Source organism: Nycticebus coucang, chromosome 7 (assembly GCF_027406575.1).
Source record: "Nycticebus coucang isolate mNycCou1 chromosome 7, mNycCou1.pri, whole genome shotgun sequence".
Classification (NCBI taxonomy): Eukaryota; Metazoa; Chordata; class Mammalia; order Primates; family Lorisidae; genus Nycticebus; species Nycticebus coucang.
In genome coordinates, this window is record NC_069786.1 from 55,723,444 (window position 1) to 55,749,602 (window position 26,159).

Consider the following 26,159-nt stretch of genomic DNA (forward strand, 5'->3'; position numbering starts at 1 on the left):
GGCCACAGGCACCGCCCTATAAATTTCTTTTGTTGTTGTTGTTGTTGTTATTCGTCTGTTAGTTTGGTTGTATATTTATTTTTTATTTTTACTTTCTTCAATAGCAAGGGATCCTCCACTTTTGTTATGGTTTTTCATCCCCTTTTATTCTCTCTTTTTAATTTCTCTCCTTTTTTCTCTCTTATGGTAGAGATTTTTCTACTTTCCTCATCTTTCCCACACAAATTTCTCATACAATAGCTAAGATATTCATTTTTTTGTTTTTATTTATCTTATATAATTGCACTTTAAATTTTCTCATTTATTTTTATTATTTTTTCTTCTTCTCTCTCAGTGCTGCAGGGTCATGCAATTGGTCTGGCTGGGGGGTCATGGCATTGGTCTGGCTCAAGGAGGTCAAGAGGTCACAGTCTAAGGTGTCCCAGCTTTGACCTTTGGAAAGACTGTATTGGCAGGTCCCCACTGTGACATACTGTGGAATTTTTAATTATTTTTGTTTTCGTTTACTCTTTCCAAACTTGGCAGAGGTGGGGTCTTGCTTTTGCCTAAGAAGGTAAGGAGCTCTTGACTTTGAGGGACCTACCCAACTTGGGCCCCACACAGTCCTAGAATTGCAGGTACAGACATAGCCCCCTGCCAAAAAACACCATTTCTCCTGTCACTCTCTTTCTCTTCTTCAGCCCCTACTCCCCCTTTTTTCTTTTTCTCTTGTTTCTCACTTCTCACTCTTTATCATTCTCTTCCTTTTGGACTTATATCAAAAGGTCACTTCAACACATAATCTCTGAGACAGGTGATTTAAAGAGAAGGAGGTGATGAGAAGGAAAAAGTAGGGGAAGGAAGTGAACAAGAAGAAAATACACATGAGGAGGAATCAACAGAAAAATCCCAGCAACATGAAAAACCAAAACAGAGCAACTACCCCCCCCAAAGGAACCATGGGGCAGCTTCTGCAGAGGATTCCACCTATAAGGAATTAATGGAAATGACAAAATGGGAATTTAAAATATGGTGGCAAAGGCAATAAAGGGAATTAACAAGAAAGTGGAAGACAGAACCAAAAAGTAAATGAAAGATATGAAGAATATAGAAAGGATATGGTGGAGCTTAAGGAATTATAGAAGTCAATCAGGGAACTTAAAGATGCAGCAGACAGTATCAACAACAGATTAGACCATGGAGAAGAAAGAATCTCAGAGGTGGAGGATAAAGCTCTTAGCTAACCCAGATGGTTAAAGAAGCAGAAAGAAAGAGAGAGAAAGCAGAATATTTTCTCACAGAATTATAGAACTTCATGAAGCATTCAAACGTATGAATTATAGGGATCCCTGAGGGGAAGAAGAATGTCCCAAAGGAATGGAAGCCCTGATAGAAGATGCCATAAATGAAAATTTCCAGTTTCACTAACTATTTCAAAATAGTTATTGATAACCTTTTAGAGGGATATCAAACCCTGGGTCATCTCAGCACAAACAGGGCATCTCCAAGACATTGTAATGAACCTGTCCAAAGTCAAGGCAAAAGAGAAAATTCTGTAAGCAGCCAGGAGTCAAGTGCCAACTGACCTACAGGGGCAGATGCATCAGGGTGATGGTAGATTTTTTAGCTGAAACTTTCCAACCAGAAGAGAATAGTCATCTACCTTTAATCTTCTTAGACAAAACAATTTTCAGCCCAGAATTCTGTATCTTGCTAAACTAAGCTTCAAAATCAATGGAGAAATCAAATCTTTTACTGATATGGCAACATTGAGAAAATTTGCCACAACCAGAGCAGGTCCACAGCAAACACTTAGGCCTATTCTCCACACTGAACATCACAATGGACCACCAGCAAAGTAAACACCCAGAAACTAAAGGATAAAATCTAGCTTGCACAATGGCTTTAAATGGATTTAAAGCAACTAAAGAAAGACAAAGATGGTCACTTCATACTGGTCAAGAGAACAATACACCATGAGAACATTTCAATCCTAAATATATATGCACCCAATTTAAATGCTCCCAGATTTATAAAATGGACCTTGATTGGTCTGAGCAATATGATATCATATAACACCATAATATCTGGAGACTTTAACACCCCTCTGGCAGAACTGGACAGATCCTCTAAACAGAAACTAAACAAAGATACAAGATACAATAGACATGCACAGAACACACCATTCCAAAGCTAAGGAATATACATTCTTCTTGTCAGCCCATGGAGCATACTCCAAAACAGATCATAGCCTAGGATACAAATCAAACCTCAACAAAATTACAAGAATCGAAAATATACCATGTATCTTCTCAGACCACAGGGCAATGAAGGTGGAAAAAACTCCAACAAAATTTTCATCTTCACACAAAGGCATGGAAATTAAACAACCTTATGCTGAATGACATTTGGGTCAAGGAAGAGATAATATAGGAAATTGTCAAATTCCTCCAATAGAACAACAATGACCCTACAAGTTACCAAAACTTGTGGGATACTGTAAAAGCAGTCCCAAGAGGGAAATATATCACATTAGATGCATACATCTGAAAAACCGAAAGATAGCACATCAATAATGTAATGAATCATCTTAAAGAAATAGAAAAGGGGGGCGGCGCCTGTGGCTCAGTGAGTGGGGCGCCGGCCCCATATGCCGAGGGTGGCGGGTTCAAACCCAGCCCCGGCCAAATTGCAACAACAACAACAACAAAAAAAATAGCCGGGCGTTGTGGCGGGCGCCTGTAGTCCCATCTGCTCGGGAGGCTGAGGCAAGAGAATAGCGTAAGCCCAAGAGTTAGAGGTTGCTGTGGGCCGTGTGACGCCAGGGCACTCTACCGAGGGCGGTACAGTGAGACTCAGTCTCTACAAAAAAAAAAAAAAAGAAAAAAAGAAATAGAAAAGGAAGAACAATCTAATCCCAAACCTAGCAGAAGAAAATAAATAACCAAAATTACATCAGAAATAAATGAAATTGAAAACAAAAGAATCATTCCGAATATTAACAAAACAAAAGTTGGTTGTTCAAAAAAAATAAATAAAATCAATAAACCTTTGGTCAGATTAACTAGAAAACAGAAAAGTAAAATCTCTAACAACTTCAATCAGAAATGAAAAAGGAGAAATAACAGATACAAGAGATTATCTCTGACTACTACAAGAAACTCTGCAAGAACAAGTAAGTAGTGGAGTTCTATTAATCTTATTTTGTGAAAGACCATTGCTTATTTTTATCTTTTGCACCATTGTGGAAGCTAGGTTTTTGTTCTTTAGATTTTTGTACAAAGTGCCAGATGCCGGTACAAATGTGGAGAGCAGGGAACACTTTTACACTGTTGGTGGGATTATAAACTAATACAGCCTCTTTGGAAAGAAGTATGGTGAACCCTCAAAGAACCCAAGCTAGACCTCCTGTTTGATCCTGCAATTCTACTACTAGGCATCTACCCAGAGGAAAAAAATATCCTTTTATCATAAAGAAAAAAAAAATCCTTTGCACTAGAATGTTTATTGCAGTTCAGTTTATAATTGCCAAGATGTGGAACAACCTAAATGCCCATCAACTCAGGAATAGATTAATAAGCCATGGTATATGTATACCATGGAATACTATTCTGCTATAAAAAAGATGGAGACTTTCCATCTTTTATATTAACCTGGATGGAGTTGAAACACATTCTTCTCAGTAAAGTATCACTAGAATGGAAAATCAAATATCTAATGTACTTAATACTAATACGAATCCAGTAGACAACCTAACACACACCCACAGAGGAGAAAAACTCATTTCAATTCAAGTTGGGGGGAGGGGAAACAATGGAGGGATGCAGAAAAGAAGAGGGGGTGTGGAATGCTCACAGTGAGCACAATGTAGGGGTGTAGGGCACACCTTTTGAGCGTGGAACACAACTCTGAGAGGGATTAGAGGGAGCTAAGAAATTCAAATATTGTGACCTGGTTGTTTGTACCCTCATGTTAACCTGAAATAAAATAGAAACTCTATGCCCAGAAATCTGACAATGTTGGGGAAATGGACCAATATCTGAAATCACACCCTCTCCCTAGACTTAACCAAGAAGAAATAGATCTCTTGAATAGACCAATATTAAGCACTGAGATCAAAGAAACAATTCAAAATCTTCTAACAACAACAACAACAACAAGCCCTGGACCAGACAGCTTCACACCAGAATTCTATCAAACCTTCAAAGAAGAGCTTGTACCTGTACTGCAGAAGCTATTTCAAAACATTGAGAAGGAAGGAATCTTTCCCAACATATTCTCTGAAACAAACATCAGCCTGATACCAAAGACACAACTAAAAAGGTGACCTATAGACCAATTTCACTAATGAATATAGATTAAAAAATACTCAATACAATCTTAGCCAATAGATGACAGCTATACCTTAAAAAAATTATACATCACAATCAAGTAGGCTTTATCCCAGGAATGCAAGGTTGGTTTAACATATGCAAATCCATAAATGTAATTCACTATATAAATAGAAGCAAAAACAAGAATACCATATGATCCTCTCAGTAGATGCAGAAAAAGCATTTGACAAAATTCAGCATCCTTTTCTAACAAGAACACTTAAGGATATTATAGGTATAGGTGGCACATTCCTTAAACTGGTTAAAGTCATCTATGACAAACCCAAAGCTAATATCATACTGCATAGAGTAAAACTGAAAGCTTTTCCACTTCAAACTGGAACCAGACAAGGATGTTTTCTATTGCCACTATTATTCAACATAGTGCTGGAAGTTCTAGCCAATGTAATCAGACAAGAGAAGGATATAAAGGGCATCCAAATGGGGGCAGAAGAGGTCAAACTCACACTCTTTGCTGATGATATGATCTTATACTTAGAGAATCCTAGAAATTCAATCACAAGACATACAATTACATCTCAGGATAGAAGATCAACGTCCACAAATCAGTAGCCTTTGTATATGCCAACAACAGCCAAGTCGAGAAGCTAATCAAAGACACAATTCCCTTCACAGTAGCTTCAAAGAAAATGAAATACCTAAAAATATACCTGACAAAAGAGATGAAGGACCTCTACAAAGAGAATTATGAAATCTTAAGAAAAGAAATGGCAGAGGATATTAACAAATGGAAGAACATGCTAAAAAGGTGCTTTTAAAGCATGTTCCAGCCAGGAACATGCTCCTGGCTGGGAAGACTCAACATTGTTAAAATTGTATAATTCTCAAAGCAATCTATAGATTCAATCCAATCCCCATTTAAATACCAACATCATAATTTCAAGAAGTAGAAAAAACAGTTTTTTGTTTCGTATGAAACCAGAATAAACCCCATATAGCTAAGGCAGTTTTTGGTAATAAAAACAAATCCAGAGGCATCACTCTACCAGACTTTAGGCTATATTGCAAGTCCACAGTGATCAAAACAGCATAGTATTGGCACAAAAATAGAGACATAGACATTTGGAACTGAAAAGAAGACCAAGAGATGAAACCAGTCTCTACTTGCCATCTGATCTTTGATAACCAAACAAAAGCATACAGTGGGGAAAAGAATCCCCAAACAAATGGTGCTGGGAGAACTGGATAACCATATGTATAAAACTGAAACTGGACCTGCACCTTTCACCACTTACAAAAATTGATTCAAGATGTATAACAGATGTAAATCAAAGGCATGAAATGATAGAAATCCTAGAAGAAAGTATGGGAAAAACTCTTGAGGATTTCGGCCTGGGGAAAGATTTTATGAAGAAGACTTCAGTGGCAATCGCAACAACAACAAAAATAAGCAAATGGGACTTAATTAAACCGAAAAGCTTCTGCACAGATAAGGACACAAAAATTAAAGAAAATAGACAACCTTCAGAATTGGAAAAGATGTTTGCATGTTATGGATCTGACAAAGAGTTGATAATATCTACAGAGAACTCAAATTAACAACAAAAAAAGAGCAAACAATCACATCTATCACTGGATAAGAGACACGAATAGAACCTTCTCTGAGGAAGACAGACAAATGGCTAATAAGCATGAAAAAATCCTCATCATCCTTAATCATCAGAGAAATGCAAATCAAAACAACCTTGCAATATCACCTAACCCCACTAAGATTAGCCCACATTGCAAAGTCCCAAAGTTGCAGATGCTGGCATGGATGTGGAGACAGGGAACACTTTTACACTGTTAACAGGTGGGACCACAAACTAATATAGCCTCTTTGGAAAGAAGTATGGTGAACCCTCAAAGAACTCAAATCTTTGACAAAAAAAAAAAAATCCCTTTATCATAAAGACATTGGCACTAGAATGTTTATTACAGTTCAGTTTATAATTGCCAATATGTGGAACAAACTAAATGCCCATCAACTCAGGAACGGATTAACAAGCTGTGGTATATGTATACCATGGAAGACTATTCAGCCATTAAAAGATGGAGACTGTCCATCTTTCGTATTAACCCGGATGGAGTTGAAACACATTCTTCTCAGTAAAGTATCACTAGAATGGAAAAGCAAATATCTAATGTACTCATTACTGCTATGAAGCCAGTAGACAATCTAATTTATGCCCACAGAGGAGAAAAACTTATTTCAATCCAAGTTGGGGGGGAGGACGAACAAAGGAGAGGGTACAGAGGAGGAGGGGGGTTTGAGTGCTCCTACTTAATGGGCACAAGGTCGGGGGCGGGCATGGGACACAACTACAAGAGGGATTCTACCTAACACTAAGATATTGTGCCCTGGTTGTTTGTACCCTCACACTAACCTGAAATAAAAAAAGAAAGAATTGCAACAAGGGATTCTGCCAAGTATCTTCTTCCTGTAATATGGTGACGGCCTCTGGCTGGCTTCCTGTCACCTTCAGATATGTCCTGTCAGTGTCATGAAGACTTATGTGGGTTTGGAAACACACTCATTAAATGAATGAATAAACCTCTGAATGAAGGAGGAGAGGAATGTGTCTCAATGGGCACGGACTCTAAATTCCTCACTAGGAGGACAAAGGCACATTTTCTCAAAAGAACCTATTAATAGCAATACCAGCAACAAAGAAATGAAAGGTTGGTATACTTCTAAGAGTATCAGATGGTTTTCAAAAAACTTGAAGTTCTTTGAGGCTTCTTTCTGGTCTTTTTTTTCCTGAAAATTAATCCTTTTTTATGTTTCTAACACTGCGGTTTGAAAACATAAATTGCTTAGTTTTGTATAAAAATAATGACTTTCTGTTTTAAAGAGCTGCTGCTTACATAGTGTGAAAAACCAAGATATTAGAGCAGCAGTTAACATTTCAATTGCAATACAAATTTATATCATTTAAAGTATATATTAACATTTATAATTCTTATCTGAATAGATTCTAATTATATATATATCAGAAATATTTTATAGCAGTAATAAATATATTCTTAAACTCTAGTGATTTTTGTGTCTACAAAGGATATTAAAACATGAATACAATAGGACCTCTGTAAGTCGAACACCCTAGGGACTGTAACAAACGGATCAACATACGGAGGTGGTCAACATAAGGAACATCCATTGAGTACAGGTGGTGTGTGTCCAGTTTATGAAAATTAGATCAACTTAAGGAGGTGGTCAAGAGAATGGTAGGGAATTGGTCAACTATGGAGGTTCTACTTTATTTTTATTTTAAACTTTTCTTAAACTTTTAAAGATATTCCAAGCCATTTCCCATCTTTATCTTTTCTATAAGCTTCTATTTGTCTTTTCTTTTCTTTTTCTTTCTTTCTCTCTTTCTCTCTCCCTTCTTCTCTTCCTCCCTCCCTCCTTCCTTCCTCCCTCCTTCCCTCCTTCCTTCTTCTCTTCCTCCCTCCCTCCCTTCCTCCCTTCCTTCCTTCCTTCCTTTTCTTTCTTTTTTTCTCCCTTTCTTTTGTTGAACAGAGAGACTCAGAGTCTGTTCTAGAGACTGGGTCTAGCTCTGTCACCCGGACTGGAATGCAGTGATCTATTCATACTCATTGTAACTTTGAACTCCTGGGCTCAAGCAATCCTCCTGCCCCACCCTTCTGAGTAGCAAGGACTATAGGCATGCACTTCCACATCCAGCTAATTTAGCTTTACTATTTTTTAGAGACAGGGATCTCAATATTGTTGCCCAGACTGGTCTTGAACTTCTGGGCACAAACAGTTCTCCTGCCGTGGCTCCCAAAGTGCTAGGGGATTACCCGTGCGAGCCACTATGCCTGGCCTACTTATTCATTTTTGTTCTACCCAGTGCCTAAACATTATCTTTCACACAATGAGTGTTTAATAAATATTTGTGGATTGAGTGAAGGCCATGAAAATCCATTTAATATTTTTGTGTTCCTTGTCCTTGGCACCATATGGTTACGGGAGTCTAGATTTTTGTTTTTTCAAACTAACAAGTATTTAAGAGTTTGATCAGGTCCAGCGGTTTAATCCAGAGAAGTCTGGAAGATAATTGAGTTCAGGTTACAAGCCGTTTTGTGGAATCTGAAGGCTTGTCCATCTTTTAGCCACTTCGTGAAATAATAATAGAAGTGTAAGTTCAGTCGGCAGAGATCTTACCCCAAGCTAATGTTAGAGTCAGAAATCTTACAAGAGGAGATTCAGTTACCCTAACTCGAAAGTTGATCTGCAAATATTTATCCAACAGCTATTATGTCTGGGAAACTGTGGAAGGTGCAAAGGACACAAAGCCCCTTGTTGATTCTTGAACTTCTGCAGTGGAAGATGGATGTGAACACAGCCTACCTCCACAGAGCAGCCCTTTGTGTCTCACGCAGGAGAAGTTGTCACACTGACAGTGAGGCCCATAAACGTTTCCATAGGGAGACAAGTGGCAGATGCACTGCCCACAGTAGCAGTCACCCCTTCCACTGCAGGAGGGCAGGTTTGGGGTCTCCTTGCAGGAATCTGTGCTCAGCGTGTCCTCGCCACACTCGCAGCGAGGTCCCATGTGGCCAGGGTTGCAGGCACACACCCCGCATTGGAAGGAGCCGTTCCCGTTGTGGCATTTCGAGCTGTTCACCTCTACTTCTTTCTGACAGTTGCAGTTACATTCTGGACTGATAAGTATTTCCAGGGCGTCCCCCAGCCCCACAGGCTTTATGATAATCTGCCTGCTTCTGTCACACTTTGGGATATTCACAGTCACGTTGAATGAAGCCTGGAAAAGAAAATACTAATTATCTGCTCCCTCCATCCACCAAAATGCACGAAGTGAAACAAGGCTGCACAGAAATCAGCTTTGCCAAAGGCATTTACTAGGAAATCTTTGAAAATCACTTTTGAAATTCCTGAAAGAAATCCACCTTCAGTGGGCTAAAGTGACTCCTGACCCCTCTGAGTTTCTTTTCAGGCAGTCCATTGGCCATCTACTTACTGTGTCTCCCACCTTCATGTGAGAGCATTTCTTTTGGTGTGGGAAGAGGACACCATTGGCACAGATGGCTGTGAATGACAGGTTGAGTCCTTCTGTGTCTCCTAAGACTTCTAATTCCACTTCAGAGCGCAGTTCCTTAACATATAGCAAATTAAAGGAAGTCACAACCAAAAAAATAACAGCCAGAAGAAGAAACTGTGAATCATGTTCATTAAACTACAAATGAATAAAATCAAATCGGTTATAAAAGCAGCTCACCATATCAATGGATCAAGCAAGCAATATATACGTTTTATATTTTATCACATATAAGGCATCAACATTTTTAAGATATACCATTATCTTCTAATAATAAAACGATGACAAAATACCTTAACATGGCTCTGCACAATGTATGCATCAGTCCTATCCATTTATCGTTGCTTCAAATATTATTTTATTCATTCTGAGAGATTTGGCAAGTTCTCCTGCCTGGAGTTGCATAGGTTTGCATATAAAAGGAAACTCTTTTGCTTATATCTCAGTAACAAAATGTAACAACAGCTTCCTTTACTTGTAAGTACCATCATTTCTTAGTTCCCATAAGCCTGCTGGTTGTTGCTTTGCAAGGAATTCAGAATTGCAGTCATTCCTCCAAAAATGAATATTTGCTTCACTGATACCAAATTTACACCCTGCTGCTCTGTTTTGGTACATTTCTGCATACCTTATAGCTTTGCACCTCAATCTTGAATCATAGTATAAACTTTCTGAAGTTATTTTAAAATGGCAATTAAATTTATAGCAACAACTAGGCATTTAATGAATTGAAGTGACCATAATCACCATTGTCAATGAAAAGTACTTCATGAGTGCTACCCGGAAGACAGTGATTATAATTTACTATTTATTATAAGGTGAATCACAATATTAGAGATGTTAAAATGTGGAGGGAAAATGTGCCTTAAAATCAATATTGGAATTTATTGATTAACCTTTGTACATTTAGGGCAGGAATAACCTAAGACCTGATTTCTGTCCTCGAGGAGCTTATCATCTTATTTTTTATATTCCTTATTCACTTATAAAAGTCTGCATTTTGGGGGGGAATGAAATTATTAAAAAATATTTTAAAAATCAACTAAAATGGGGAGGCGCCTGTGGCTCAAAGGAGTAGGGCGCTGGCCTCATATGCTGGAGGTGGTGGGTTCAAGCCCAGCCCTGGCCAAAAATTGAAAAAAAAAAAAATCAACTAAAATAAATTTTAAAGTATTATGAGTTAAGTTGTATGTTATTCAATTTTGAAAAGGTTCTGTGTCCATATACCCGTTTCATTATTGACATTTTAAAAGCATATTTGGCTCTGGGAGGTCGAGGCAGGTGGATTGCCTGAGCTCACAGTTTCGAGCCCAGCCTGAGCCAAGACCTACCTCTAAAAAGACCCTTCCTCTAAAATTAGCCAGGCCTTGTGGCAGGCACCTGTAGTGCCAGCTACTTGGGAGGGTGAGGCAAGAGAATCCCTTGAGCCCAGGAGTTAGAGGTTGCTGTGAGCTATGATGCCACAGCACTGTATTGAGGGCGACAAAATGAGACTCTGCCTCAAAAAAAAAAAAAAAATAATGATAATAGTATAAAATGAAAGCACATTTGGCTTCAAATTTTCCTTACGTATAATTTTGCCAACTACACAGTCAAATGACTCCCTCATCCTCCAAATTCTGTTCATACTGAAATCATAAAGAATTAAAATAGGTGTGGTGGTGGGGGATCTCTAAAAAGACCTGGCCAAATAGCCAGGCTTGGTGGCAGGCTCCTATAGTGCCAGCTACTTGGGAGGCTGAGGCAAGAGAATCCCTTGTGCTCACAGTGAGTCGGGAGTTAAGTGAAAACCAAGAGTTATGAATTGGAGATCTGTAGCGATAGCAGTGATAAGGATTGGTGATGACATGACCTGATCTAAATAAAGGAAATCTCAGGATTGATTTAATTGAATATCACATCGCAAATTTGATCAAGAATATTTTAATGTAAATTTCCCAAAGGACATAAATGTTTTATCTGTGTGTTTCCTGTTTCAGCATTTCATTGATTTATTTTTTGAGCATCTCTTATGAGACAGGTAAAACAAAACAAAACAAATCAATTTCCTCCTGGAATTTAAATCCCAGCAGAGGAGCTAACCCTCAGGATCACTAATATTTCACTAGCTTTTATTATGTAATTAGAGAAGGAAGGAAATTAGTGAATTATGAGCAAATGGGTATACCAGCACTGTTTCATTTTTTAAAAACTATCAATATGGCACTGTACAACACTACGCTAAAGTCTGTGGCCACAAATTATAAACACAAATCATGTTTCTACCCTACTAGAAGTCAGTCGGGAGCATTTTATGTATTCTCTCAGGATATTTTCTTTCCTTCTCTCTCTTTTTATAGACTGGAAAGAAACTCCATCTATGAGTCCCCATATTTTAAAGTCTTTTAAGAATATATTTAAAAATAACAGAGTAGAAAAATAATTTGAACTAGTGCTACACTTATCACATACTTCACTTTGTGAATTATAAAGTTCCAATAATGACTCCAACACAAGATTGTTTCATTTAAGAATAGTAAATAGGGCGGCGCCTGTGGCTCAAAGGAGTAGGGTGCCCGCCCCATATGCTGGAGGTGGCAGGTTCAAGCCCAGCCCTGGCCAAAAACTGCACACACACACACACACACACACACACACACACACACACACACACACAAATGTAATGCTCTGATTTCAACAACCCTGTCAGTTATGTGAGGTATTTGGAACCATAAGGGAGATACATCTCTGACAGGGCAAGCAGGGGCATGGATTGGGCTGGTCAGACTGGAGGAGCAAATATTTCTGATACTTCACTGTTTTCTATTTAACAATCTGTTTAATTTCCTTGAAGATGTTAGCAGCCACCATCATGAAGGGTATTGAGTTCAAGAAAATAAGAGTGTTGTTCTCATTCAGTGAAGTATTACTGTGTGATTTTATTTGATTCTACACATTAAAACTTTAATTACTGCACGAGAGAGAGAAGGTTTTTATAGTGTTTTGTTGACAAGTTTTCCTGTCTGAAGAATTTCAAGCATGAGCTAATGTGGTGATTAATTTTTGATGTGAGCTAAGAAAATTGAAGTTTCTGAGGATGTCAGTGAAAAGAAATCTAATCATCCTACAATTTTAATGGACACATCTGTATTTTATCCTCTGAGGAAATGAAGTATTTGGGAAAGAATAGTTTACTTTTCCTCTTTCAGGTGAGTTTCATAATTGGTAGAATGATGTTAAAATCATTGGGGAGTTTTTTCCCTCCCAAATATGTAGCTTTCCTTTTTCTACATTTCTCCAAAGATGTATGTGAGAGAAACATGGGTATGACTATTTTTAAAAAGCTTCACTGATGCTTGGGCGCGGTGGCTCAGGCCTATAATCCTAGCACTCTGGAGGCTGAGGTTAGAGGATTGCTTGAGCTCAGGAGTTCAAGACCAGCCTGAGCAAGAGCCAGACCCCATCTTTACTAAAAATAGAAAAACTAGCCAGGTGTGGTGGAGGGTATCTATAGTCCCAGCTACTCGGGAGGCTGAGCCAAGAGTTTGAGGTACTGTGAGTTATGATGCCACAGCACTCAACCCCAGGGAGACTACGTGAGACTGTCTAAAAAAAAAAAAGCTTCACTGATATTCCGATATGTCATTTAGTTAGAGAACTGTTTAGCATATGCTAAATGTTGGTGTATACTATATATAGATCATTTATCTACAATTTTAAAACATCAGAAATTAGGAGAATTGTATCCATCCATTATTATGTAACCGCTAGTTAGAGCAAATACTAGAGCTTTATAAAAATGCACTTTTTTCACTCTTGTCCTGACTTAGGGCTTCATCTCCATCCTTACATGTGCATCTTTTTTTCTCTTTTAAAGGCAAAAAAGAGGGATGATACTTAGCAACCAAAATAAAAAACAGTCGACAACTGGCCATACATCATTGACTAATTGAGTTACAAACTTGGGGCAAAGAGAACATGGCAACCATCCAGGTATGTATCTTATCTTAAGGAAGGAATTTTGTCCTTAGGTGCTAATTCGCCAAGTCTGGAAAATATATAAACTCATAAGAGCAGTGCAAAATTTCCCTGGTTCCCAAAAGTAGAGAATCTAAAAAATAGTATTCTGGGTGTACTATTAATGTTTTGGTGCAAAGCCTAGAGTGGTATTTTTGCTTGAGTTATAATCTAGTCTCATGAAGCCTGTGGAGTTAGCTCTCCACATAATTCTGTTATTCACTGGCAATTAGTTAATTTTTTTTTCAGACAGAGGAGAGCTTAATTATATGACTCATGGAGACTTTTCAGTCAAATTAAAATTTTGCTGGTGACAATGCTGCTGTTAGTTATTATTATAAAAACAACCTCAAGTTTATGACTGGGTTTATGAGTTTTCTACCTTCTGCTCCACCTTTCAGGAAGAAGTTCTATAAAACAAGCGAACAAAATGTGTATTTTGGTTACATTAACACAGAGGTTTGTTTGTTTGTTTTGGATAAGCACTCCCTCTACTAACAAATGGGAACGACTTTAACTGTGTAAAACACCTTAGTTTTTGAAAATCAAAGAAATGTAAAGAAGAAGCCGGCTGTAAAATATCTTACTTCATAAGCTGAGGTGATGAGCTGGAGAATGTTCCCAGAGTCCTCCCGAAGCAGCCCTACTGTAGCTCCAGGAATAAGTTTTGCATAGTTCTGTAAACAGAAAAGGAGTCAGTCAGTCTTTGCCCCCTATAATTGACAAACATTCAATGTGGGGTTCAGTCTATTCATTTACGGTTGCGTTCAACACCTATTAAGCAGGCTTAATGTGCTCCGCTATAACGAGAAGACAGAACCGCTCCGCCGGCTGTGAGTCTCCAGAGTTTCTGTGTGTCGCCCCGTCAGATGACTGAGCCTATTAAAATTGTATGTAGAAAAGAGTAAATAAGCTCCGAGTGAAGGATTTAGGGCATATCCTCTTTCAAACATACTGATATCTGATCTTATTCTAAAGAAGATTTAAAGCTTGGAAGATGAACAAAACTAAATTGATGAATAATAATTATTAATTATAATAGTGAGACTGAGTAAATAACTCGGAACAACTCGGAACCAAGGAGAGGAAGAACCGAAGCCAAGTTGCCATTAGAACACAGAGTGTGCACAGGACGTCAAGGTGTGGAAACACAGGCCCGCGCAGGACGTCGTGGCATCAGGACACAGAACGAGCTGGTTGTCCCGGGCGTGGGAACACGGACGGGGTGTGGGACATCCCGGCCATTGGGACGCAGACGGTGCGCGGGATGGCCTGGGCGGTGGAGAACCCAACCAGGGCAGGACGTCCCGGGCGTGGGAACAGGGTATGCGCGCAGGACATCCAGGGCATTAGAACACAGAACATGCAGGTTGTTCTGGGCATGGGAACAGGGAACACGCGCAGAACATGCTAGTTGTGGGAACACGAAATGAGCGCGCGATGTCCCGGCCACTGGAACCCAGAACGTGCATGAGACGTCCCGGGCATTGGAACACGGAAGACGAGTGGGGCGTCCCGGCCACTGGAACGCAGACCGCACCCAGGACGTCCCGGGCCTTGGAACACGGAAGACGAGTGGGGCGTCCCGGCCACTGGAACGCAGACCGCACCCAGGACGTCCCGGCCAGTGGAACACGGAAGACGAGTGGGGCGTCCTGGCCACTGGAACGCAGACCGCACCCAGGACGTCCCGGGCCTTGGCACACGGAAGACGAGTGGGGCGTCCCGACCACTGGAACGCAGACCGCACCCAGGACGTCCCGGGCCTTGGCACACGGAAGACGAGTGGGGCGTCCCGGCCACTGGAACGCAGACCGCACCCAGGACGTCCCGGGCCTTGGCACACGGAAGACGAGTGGGGCGTCCCGGCCACTGGAACGCAGACCGCACCCAGGACGTCCCGGGCCTTGGAACACGGAAGACGAGTGGGGCGTCCCGGCCACTGGAACGCAGACCGCACCCAGGACGTCCCGGCCAGTGGAACACGGAAGACGAGTGGGGCGTCCCGGCCACTGGAACGCAGACCGCACCCAGGACGTCCCGGGCCTTGGAACACGGAAGACGAGTGGGGCGTCCCGGCCACTGGAACGCAGACCGCACCCAGGACGTCCCGGGCCTTGGAACACGGAAGACGAGTGGGGCGTCCCGGCCACTGGAACGCAGACCGCGCCCAGGACGTCCCGGGCCTTGGAACACGGAAGACGAGTGGGGCGTCCCGGCCACTGGAATGCAGACCGCGCCCCCGATGTCCAGGGCAGAGGAACATGGAACGTGTGTGGGGCGTCCCGGGCAGTGAAACACGGACCGTACGAGGAACGTGCTGTTTACTTGCTGGAGGTGAGATCCCGCGCTTTCTAGACATTCTATCTAGAAAAATAGGCTTTAGTTTTCATTTGTGGTTTTTTTAGTGTTCCACTTATCTTGGGGATCGTGATTGTGTTGAAAGTGAAAGATGCTGGAAATCTGAACTCTCCAATGCGTCAGATGGTGCCCCGACGTTTTCCTAGGGAGCAGCCGCGGGCAGCAGGCCACCTTACCGCGGGTTCCCCATCACTGCCGGTTGGGCCGCCGGATGTCTCCCTGACTCTGGGAGAGTTTGTAAAATAAGAGGAAGGCACCAGTCCACGGACTTACCTTTTCAAATAAACACGTGTCACAAAGGGCTGTGAAACATGAGACGTGGTTAACAGGGGATACCTAAACAGGAACTCTACTGAGGTGGAGCTGGCATGTGTGTAAGTTTGACTGATCTCAGAAGAGAAGACCATTACAGCTTAACAAAGAAAGGTTTAGATCCTTTAACGAAAGAATTTCAAGGCTCTTAGCTTTGTATGAAACTGCTATCCTTGAAAAATACCCTGGTGATCCCCCAGGATGAGGCATCAAGGGTGTTCTGCACTAGCTCAAGTGGCCTCCAAATTTGCAGTTAATGCTCAGCTATCAATGCCAAACTCATCCACTTCCTAAACATAATTATGACCCTGCATGTAGTATGACATTTGGCATTTGGCCATTAGGACAAGTGGTTCACATTAATCGCCTTGCTGATTGCCACCAGAGCATGGGTAGAAAGGAGTTGGCAGCCAGTAGCAGTAACCAGTGATAACACTGACAACTGTGCAGAGGAAAACTATTAATTAATTTCCGGATGCTGAGTCCCCCCCAAAAGCATTTCAAATAATTAAACTAAAAACATGGACGATTTGGCTTTCTGTTCTAATACTGTAAAAAATTATATTTTAAATCTTGTAGTGTTATGATTATCATAAATACCACGTACCAAATTTTAAATCTTGTAGTGTTATGATTACCATAAATACCATGTACCAAATGCTTGCGTTTCATTAAAGTCTTAAAGTGCTATTATAAATTGTTGTGCTTAAACACGTTTAATGTCAGGAAAGATGATTTTGCATCACTGGATGTGATGAGTTACAGCATTTGTGACTCTAAAAGCTGAGGTTTGGATATTAGACATGGTGAGCACTGTAAACATGATGGTGCACAAGCTAATGAGAAACGCAAACTCCTGTGCTTGGCCTTGAATTCTCTGTTATCCATCTGCAGATTGTCCTGATTGTGGACTTTCTCCCATCCTCCCTGCTATGCCACCCAGGAAGACCTGAGGTTGCTTTTTACTCCTTTTTTTTGATTACCTTAGTTTTCTTAACTTCCTTCTTCAGGCCTGATTTAGTTGTTCACTCTGCCTCTAGCTCTAAAAAAGATTACTTATTTATCCAACTGCTGGCATTTGCTCTCTGGAAATCATCTCGTCAGGGATGGAGGATAAGAAAGGGACAGGGGGTCATTTAGCGGGCAGGCATCAAGGGATACAGGGGAAAGCACCTGAGTTCACACCTGCACGCTCTGAGCGCCTCTCAGTGAGTATCTCCAAGTCCGGTGCCCCAAAGTGCCTCATTGCCAGAACCAGCTGTCAGGTGTGCACTCTTGCTTGGCTAAGGGCAGAGGAACACGCAGTTGCACACTTGTTACCCGTGGACAGGCTGTTGTTGGCTTTCTCCTCAAAGATACTCGCTGAGGACCTTGGCAGACCCTTGTTTGCAGTGGCCATGTCTTGGCATTCGTACCCATAGAAGGGGCAACTCCTGACATGACCTTCATTCCTGCTTTGACTGCACCTCCTGTGTGGTTAACCCCTCAGAACCTGGCTGTGTCCTGGTCAGTGTTTAGTATTAACTGTGCTCTTGCTAGGTATCTAGATTTGATTTCTGCCTTGGATAATGACTCTGCTGGACCCTTATGTCTTATTTTGGTGCCATTCTGCTATAGTCTCAAACAAAGACTTCTCATTACCTCAGAGCTCATTAGCCATCATTTTATAGTGACCACACCACTTATGCCCCTCATTAGAGGGTGGGAGTCAGAAGTCAACTTGCCACGTATCAGCTAGCAACATTTTGGGTTTTTTTCTTCAGTTATTTTTAATTGATGCATAATAATTATACGTATTTATGGGGCACAGTGTACTATTTTAATACGTGTATGTAAGTGTAATGATCAAATTATGGTAATTAGAATATCTTTCTCAATTTAATAAAGAATTTGTAAAATTAAATATTTAGAGAAACCAACTGCTTCTCTTTAGGCTCTGTGTCACTAATATCACTTTATTTTATGCTCAGCATTGTTTATTTTCAATATTATATTATTAACTAACATCAGTGTTTCTGGTCTTAAAATATACTTAACTAAAACGCAGTTTATTAAAATATATTTACTAAAATGTTGGCTTGTAGGTAGTGTAGACAGAGAACTTATGATGTTACATATTGTGATCACAAATCTTTCCTCTAATCTTTCAAAGTATTTTTGTGTCATTATCTTGTACCTCTTCAATCAGTGCTTTCTTTTTTTTTTTATTAAATCATAGCTGTGTACATTAATGTGATCATGGGGCACCATACACTAGTTTCATAGACCGTTTGACACATTTTCATCACATTGGTTAACATAGCCTTCCTGGCATTTTCTTAGTTATTGTGCTAAGACATTTGCATTCCACATTTACTAAGTTTCACATATACTCTTGTAAGATGCACCGCAGGTGTAATCACACCAATCCCCCTCCCTCTGCCCCCCTCCCTCCCCTCCCTTTCCCCCTTTCCCCTATTCTTAGGTTGTAACTGGGTTATAGCTTTCATGTGAAAGCCATAAATTATATTCATAGTAGGGCTGAGTACATTGGATACTTTTTCTTCCATTCTTGAGATACTTTACTTAGAAGAATATGTTCCAGCTCCATCCATGTAAACATGAAAGAGGTGAAGTCTCAATTTTTCTTTAACGCTGCATAATATTCCATGGTGTACATATACCACAATTTATTAATCCATTCGTGGATCGATGGGCACTTGGGCTTTTTCCATGATTTAGCAATTATGAATAGGGCTGCAATAAACATTCTGGTACAAATATCTTTGTTATGATGTGATTTTTGTCTTCTGGGTATATACCTAGTAGAGGAATTATAGGATTGAATGGCAGATCTATTTTTAGATCTCTAAGTGTTCTCCATATATCTTTCCAAAAGGAATGTATTAATTTGCATTCCCAACAGCTGTGTAGAAGTGTTCCTGTTTCTCCACATCTACGCCAACATCCCTGGTCTTGGGATTTTGTGATATGGGCTAATGTTACTGGAGTTAGATGGTATCTCAAAGTAGTTTTGATTTGCATTTATCTGATGATTAAAGATGACGAGCATTTTTTCATATGTCTGTAGGCCGCGCACCTGTCTTCTTCAGAGAAGTTTCTCTTCAAGTCCCTTGCCCAGGCTGCAATGGGATCAATCAGTGCCTTCTTTTTATGCTCTCTCTCTCACCTGTTTCTTTCACTCTCAGGAACTTTAACAGCAGCATAACACACATGCACAGTGACAAGTAGTTAAGTATATCGTTCAAGGAATATTTAAAAAGTAAACAAGCAGGTGCAACCACTGTGAAGATCAGGAACTAGAACATAACCAGCCCTCTGGAATCCTCCTTGCACTGTCTTCCAGTCATTCCTCCTTCCTTCTGAGACATAACAGTGATTTTGACCTTTTTTTTTTTTTTTTCCAGACAGGGTCTCACTCTGTTGCACTGGGTAGACTGTGGTAGTATCAGTCTAGCTCAACCTCAAGATCCTGGGCTCAAGCAATCCTTCTGCCTCAGTCTCCTGAGTAGCTGGGACTATAGATGCTTGTCACAACACCATCTATTTCTCTATTTTTAGTGGAGACAGGGTTTCACTTTTGCTCAGGTTGATCTTGAACTCTTGAGCTCAAGCAACTCTTCCCTCTTGTCCTCCCAGTGGTAGGATTACAGGCATGAGCCACTGCGCCCAGCCACTATTTCAACTTTTAGCTCTGTAGAAGTCGAGGAAGGTATCTTCATGGCTTTAGGGTTAAAAACAATGTCTTAAGTAGGACACAAAAAGCACTTCTCATAAAGGAAAACATTGATAAGTAGGACTTATAATTAAAATTTCATGTATAGATTAAATGCAATACCAGTGAAAATGCCAGCAAGTTCTAAAAGCTGATTCTAAAGTTGATATGGAGAGGTAAAAACCAATGTCGAAGGAAAAATATCAAGGAGTCCTCAGCTTCTGCCTGGATTCCTTCAAGGCCTACTATAAAGCTACAGTAATCTGAATTAGAGTGTGTTATTGACAAAAGAATGGACAAATAGACAAATGGAGCAGAATAAAGGGCCAAGAAGTAGACCCGCGTAAACGTAGGAACTGTCCCTGATGAAGAAGCAAAGGCAGCAGTGGAGCAAGGATAGTCTTTTCAACAAACGCTGCCGGAACTGGACATCCACTTGCCAGAAAATGGGTCTAGACACACACAACAATTAGCTCAAAATGGATCACAGACCTAAATGTAAAACGCAAAATCACACAAGTCCTAGACGATAACATGGAAGAAAATCTAGATGACCTTGATTTGGAGATGGCATTTTAGATACAGCACCAAAAACATCATCCATAAAGGAAAAAGATGGATCAGCTGGACTAAAATGTAAAAGACAGTGTCAAGAGACTAAGAAAACAAGCCACAAACTGGTAGAAAATATTTGTAAAAGACAAATCTACTGAAGGACTGTTATACAAAACACACAAAGAACTCTTAAAACTTGAGAACAAGCAAACAAACCGCCTGATTTAAAAATAAGCCCAAGACCTTCACAGACATGTTACCAAAGAAGACAATACAGATGACAAATAAGCACATGAAAAAATGCTCCACATTACGTGTCATCAGGGAAATGCAAATCAAACGACAATGAGATACCAACACACACTAGTTAGAATGGCCAAAATCTAGCACACTGACACCACCAAACGCTGGCACGGATGCCGAGCCACAGGAATTCTCATTCATTGCTGGTGAGAATGCAAAACGGTACAGCCACTGTGGGAGACAAGTTGGGCAGTTTCTTACAAAACTAAATATGCACTGACCATATGTTTTAGCAATCACATTCTTAGGAATTTACCCGAAAGAGTTGAAAACTGTCTACACAAAAATCTGCAGATGGATGTTTATACCAGCTTTATTCCTAATTTCCAAAACCTGGAAGCAACTGAGATGTCCTTTAGCAGGTGAATGGGTAAACAAAAAACCTATGGTGCAGTTGGGCAATGGCATATTATTCATGGCTAAAAAGAAATGAGTTACCAAGGCACGAAAAGCTGCAGAGGAACCTTTAAGTGCATATAACTAAGTGAAAGAAGCTCATCTGAAAATAATACAATAACACATATGGTATTATTCTATATAACTGTGTGGCACTTTGAAAAGGGCAAAAATATAGAGTCAATAAAAAGATCAGTGGTTGCCAGAGATTGAGTGGGGAGGGAGTGAGGGACAAGTAGACAGAGCTCACAGGAGCTTTAGGGCAGGGAAGTCACTCTGCATGCCACTGCAATGGTGGATACATGTCATCGTACATTGGTCAAAACTCGTGAAATATACAGCACCAAGTTGTAGTGTGAATAGGGACTTTGATGATGATGGATCGTTGTAGGTTCATCAACTATGAAGAATGTAACATTCTGGTAGGAGAGGTCAGTAAGGCAGAGGGTGTGCATGTGTGGGGACGAGGGTGGAGGGGAAATCTCTGTGCCTTCAATTCAGTCTTGCTGTGAACCTAAAACTGCTCTAAAAGATAGACTCTAATTTTAAAAATTAAGAATTTCTTTCTCAAAAGTTGCTTCTAACAGAGTGAGAGGAGCCCCTGAGTGGGGTGAAAGTATCTGCAGTACATGCATCTGAGCAAACACTAGCGCCAGAAGAGCTAAATGACGCCCGCATGTCACCAAGAAAAAGATGTTTTGATAAAAATGGATATGCAAGTGGCAAATAAGTATGTGAAGCATATTCAAAATCATTAATCATCAGAGAAATGTCCATGGCAACAGCAATGAGATGCCCGTGTGCACTCACGGGAGTGACTAAAACTGACAAGGCTCTCAGACACCTGCAGTAGGAGTGTAAATTGGTGCAACTATTTTGGAAAATGAGTTGACAAAATCTGCTAGGGCAGAACAGACACACACCCTAGGACCTGGCAGTTCCATTCCTCGGTCTACCCACCCATCAGAAATGGCTGTTTCTTGCAGAAGGTTTGGCTATTCTGAGACTAACAAATGCAGGGGGAAGCATTCACTGCTGTTGTTAAGGGGATGCTTCTGGGTAGTCATGATGCCACTTACACTACAGAAAGTGCAGGTTAACTCTGAAAAGGGCTCGCTCAGATCTGTTGAGTATTTTGGCCACAAGGAGTCCTCAGCTCCTGCCTGGATTCCTTCCACCTGAGGATGGAGCCAAGGGTGGGGTCAGACAGACCCCTTGGCTCTCACAAGAATCTCACCTATCTCCTGTACCGTTATCTCTCCCCTTCCCTCAAGAGTGTGTCCCAAGAGTTAGCCATCATGTGCTGCAGTGAACAGTTCAGGGGGCCTTGCAACAGGATTGAGAGGCCTTCACAAGCCCCTTGACCTCCCCAAGTATCTCCTGATCCTCAGACACCCCAGGCTTCTGGAGCATCTGCTGTGAGAACTTTGGGACAGCCTTGGAGCAGCAGGAGTGCTTGGGGAGGGGAACAGCTGTTCTTCATCTCCCTGGGGCCAACTGGCTCAGGGAGCGCACAGGACTGAGGGTACCTGGAACCCGCCTCCTACCACCACCGGGGAAAGAATAACTAGAGCTAACATTCATACCTGGAAGGTCAGTTCTTTCATTGCTCACAGGAGCTCTATTATTCAGGTATGTTATTATTCTTGTTTTACTACCAAGATCCTAAGGTCCAAAATATTTGGTTAAATTATCCAAGGTCATTCAGCCAGGAAGTAGTAGAGTTGGACCTATCCACCCATATCCTCTGCCCTTGAGCCAGATCTCTTAACCAGACCACTTCTGTCAGGTGGCTGGCTGTCGCTACCCTGGTCTTCTGATGTCACTGCTGAGCCCCTGAAAGGTTAATGAGTAAACCTGAGATGGGTATGTTGATTTTCCAAGGTACCACACACTGGGTGACTCACAACTTAAATTTATTTGCTCACGGTTCTAGTGGCTAGAAGTCCACGCTTCCTCTGAAACCTGCAGGGGAGGACCTGTCCCTGCCTCTTGCTGGCTTCTGGTGATGTCAGGAGTTCCCGGTGTCCCTTGGCTTACAGATGCATCACCCAGTCCACCTCCATTGTCAAGTGGTGCTCTCCCCCCACATGTTGGCGTCTGTGTGTCTCTTTTCTTCATACAAGGAACCAGTAGTATTAGATTAAGGGTCTGCCCTGCTCCGGTATGACCTCGGAGTAAGTTAACTAATTATATCTACAAAGACTCTATTTCCAAATAAGGTCACAGTCTGTGGTCCTGGGCACTGAGTCTCTAACAATAATATTTTTGAAGGTTGCAGTTTAACCCATAACACTGAGCTAGGGTTCTTTTTATTTTTTTAACCTTAAACCCTTAGTTTTAATTAGACAGGTGAATGCTTTGTCCTGTCACAGATGTAATAAGTGGTTGAAATAGGTCTTTAAAGCCAGTGTTCACCTGTTTCTATGAGGCCCCTGCAGAAGGAGCAAGTGTGACTGCCAACAGCAAGTAGGAATGGGAGTCTCATTCAAAAGATAAGATAATAATACCATATATACACGTGTGTGTGTGTGCACACGCCTATCTGTACACACACAGGCGTATGGTATGTAGGGCATGCACGTGCACATATACAGACACACATGGACACTATATGGCATATACAGATATGTGTATATGAATATAAATATGGATTTGGAGATTATAGAACACTGATTATAAGGACTTAGAGCAAAAAGAAAGGAAGAAAAGGGTTATGGCTATAATGACTTTCAAACTCAACGACTACATCTTGAAAGAAGTATAGAAAGTAGCAAAAGCATAGAAGCCAAAAAAAAAAAAATTCCTGGGGAACTGTATTGTGTTATTTATCTGATTGAAGGAAAACAGCTCTTTGCTGGCAAAGCCTCACTTTTAGGAGCAATATACTTCTTTCAGAGCGAGGGGCGGGCTGGGTTTGCTGAATAAGGCCTTCTTCTGAAGGCAGTCAGAAGGCTTTCTTCCCATGAGGTCTTTTCATTCTTGTGGGGTTATATTCCACTGGTTCTCAAGTTCATTATCGATAAATGCTGGACTCCCAGTATTATGCAAAAGTCTACCCCCAGGCTCGATTGTGTTACTAGGACACCCAAGATTCCAAAATGAACATGTAATTGTTTCTGGCACAAGGGTAGCACGAATGTCTGTCTCCGGGTTGCATGATATCTGCTTTGCCTTCGGGCTTTCAATTGTCAGCATTCCACAGCCAGGCAGGTAGCGGTGGGAGTGTGCTAATTAGATCAAGTGCTTGATCTTGAAGTCTGCACCAGCAATGACTAGGTAGTCGACTGTGGAACTTTGAGCATTACCTGTCTTTCTCCCAGTCTGCCCGGAATGTAATTATCTTGTCAGCCAAGAAGCTGTAGCGCACAGCTGAGCGAGTGCTTGGCAGCAGTAACAGAGTGATAAGGGAAGACAAATGGACCCGCAGGGCATGTCTGTTCTGAGACAAACAAATGCACAGAGAGGCACTGGAGAATGGAGACCTGGGGAGCAAAGAGGCTGCAAGTATTTCTGTTCCTGATGATACTTCAGATCGTCTCTTAATAAGATTACCCTGTCTTTGGAGAAGGAGTGCAGATCTTTGCTGATGAATTCAGGCCCCAAAGCTTTAGAAAGCTCTTTTAAAATGGGAAGCCATGTGGGGTTCAGTTGCAGCCTCTGTGCTTTGCAGACCAAAGGGCAGGTAATAAAACTTTGAAGAATGACTGGTAGAAAGGCGATGAGCTGTATGAGAAAATAGCAGCCGGTGTGTGTGCAAAGACTGCAGAAGCGGTATTAGTCCTTAACACTCACAGTGTGGTGGGTGGGCTGGCTGTATCAGCTTTATCTTGGAGCTGGTAGGAATGCAGAGTCTCAGGCTCCAGCCCAGACCTGCCTAATGAGAGTCTGCATTTTAACAAGCTCCTGTGGTGATGGGCTACATCAGAGGAACTGCTAAAAACAAAACAAAACAAAACAAAACAAAACACCACTGGTGCCTGGATTTCAGCCCTGGAGATACTGATTTTAATTGGTGTAGCCTCAGCCATGGTTTTTTTTTTTTTAAAGCTCCCTAAGGCGAGTTTAATGAGCACCAAAGTTTGAGAACTGTTGGTATAGAGTGACCTGACCAGGAAGGATTGTAGTGATTTGGAAAATAAAAGCATTATGTTTTTAAACCTATTTACCCATAATTCACACAGGGTTTTCAGCCTATCATATACCTGTCACATCTACACCCAGCAACGAAAGTAGTATTTTTGAATGTCTGTTGTCCACAGACTAACACCATGCCTACTTCCCATGGCCTTCAGGATTGAAAGTTCTGGTTTCAGCCTTCTCCCACACCATCTCCTCTGCCTCAGCTCACTCCAGGCCAACTAGCCTTTTTCAGTTCCTCAAACACACTGAGAATGGAGTCTTTGCTGCCTCAGGGCCTTTGCACTGCCTTCTCCTCTTGAAAACTCTTCAGCCTCAGGCTGTCCCCTCATTATCCCTGGTTGAGTCTCCTCTGAAGATCCTGTCCACTGAGGGTCTAACTCCCTCCCCCTTAATTATGCTCCATTGCTGCATACTATTTTTCTCAATTTGTTTACTAACTCTATTGAGCTTTTCATTATTTCTTGTTTGCCCTCACTAGATTGTGAGCCTATGGGGACAAAAACAGGGTCTTTTTATTGTCTTTGATACTCCCATAGCCTATTTCAGTGCTTGGCACACAGCAAGCACATAAATATTCATAGAAGGAATGAACTAAGTCAAGGATCAGCGAATGGCCTCTGGGTTACATTTGGCCTGTCGCCGCTTTTTGTAAATAATAGCTATGCCATTTATATATCTACTGTCTGTGGCTGCTTTCATGCTACCATGGTAAAGTTGAGCAATCAGGACAGACATTGTATGGCCCACGAAATTCAAGTTTCTATCTGACCTTTTGCAGATAGGCTGCCAGATAACATATAGGAAGCCCAGTTAAACTTGAAATTCAGAGAAACAATGAAAAGTGTTTAGTATAAGTTTGTCCCAATCTTGGAGGAACATACTTATACTAAAAAAAAAAAATTGTATTGTTTACTTAAAATCAAATTTAACTAGACATCCTGCACTTTTATGTGCCAAATC

The 26,159-nt window shown here is 41.1% G+C and overlaps 1 protein-coding gene across 6 annotated transcripts in view; it reads right to left on the bottom strand.

Annotated features, from left to right (window-relative positions):
- ITGB6 (integrin subunit beta 6) overlaps positions 1 to 26,159 on the bottom strand; it is a 160,452-nt gene that overhangs the window by 33,392 nt on the left and 100,901 nt on the right. For all 6 annotated transcript variants that reach the window (XR_008381307.1, XM_053598067.1, XM_053598066.1 and 3 more), the window contains 3 exons: positions 14,002 to 14,091; positions 9,341 to 9,475; positions 8,710 to 9,124 (listed from right to left, as the gene is read on the bottom strand). Coding sequence is in view for 5 of the 6 variants with exons in the window: in XM_053598067.1 (XP_053454042.1) it covers positions 8,710 to 9,124; positions 9,341 to 9,475; positions 14,002 to 14,091 (640 nt within the window). In the remaining variant the exon portion in view is untranslated. The remainder of the gene's footprint in view (positions 1 to 8,709; positions 9,125 to 9,340; positions 9,476 to 14,001; positions 14,092 to 26,159) is intronic.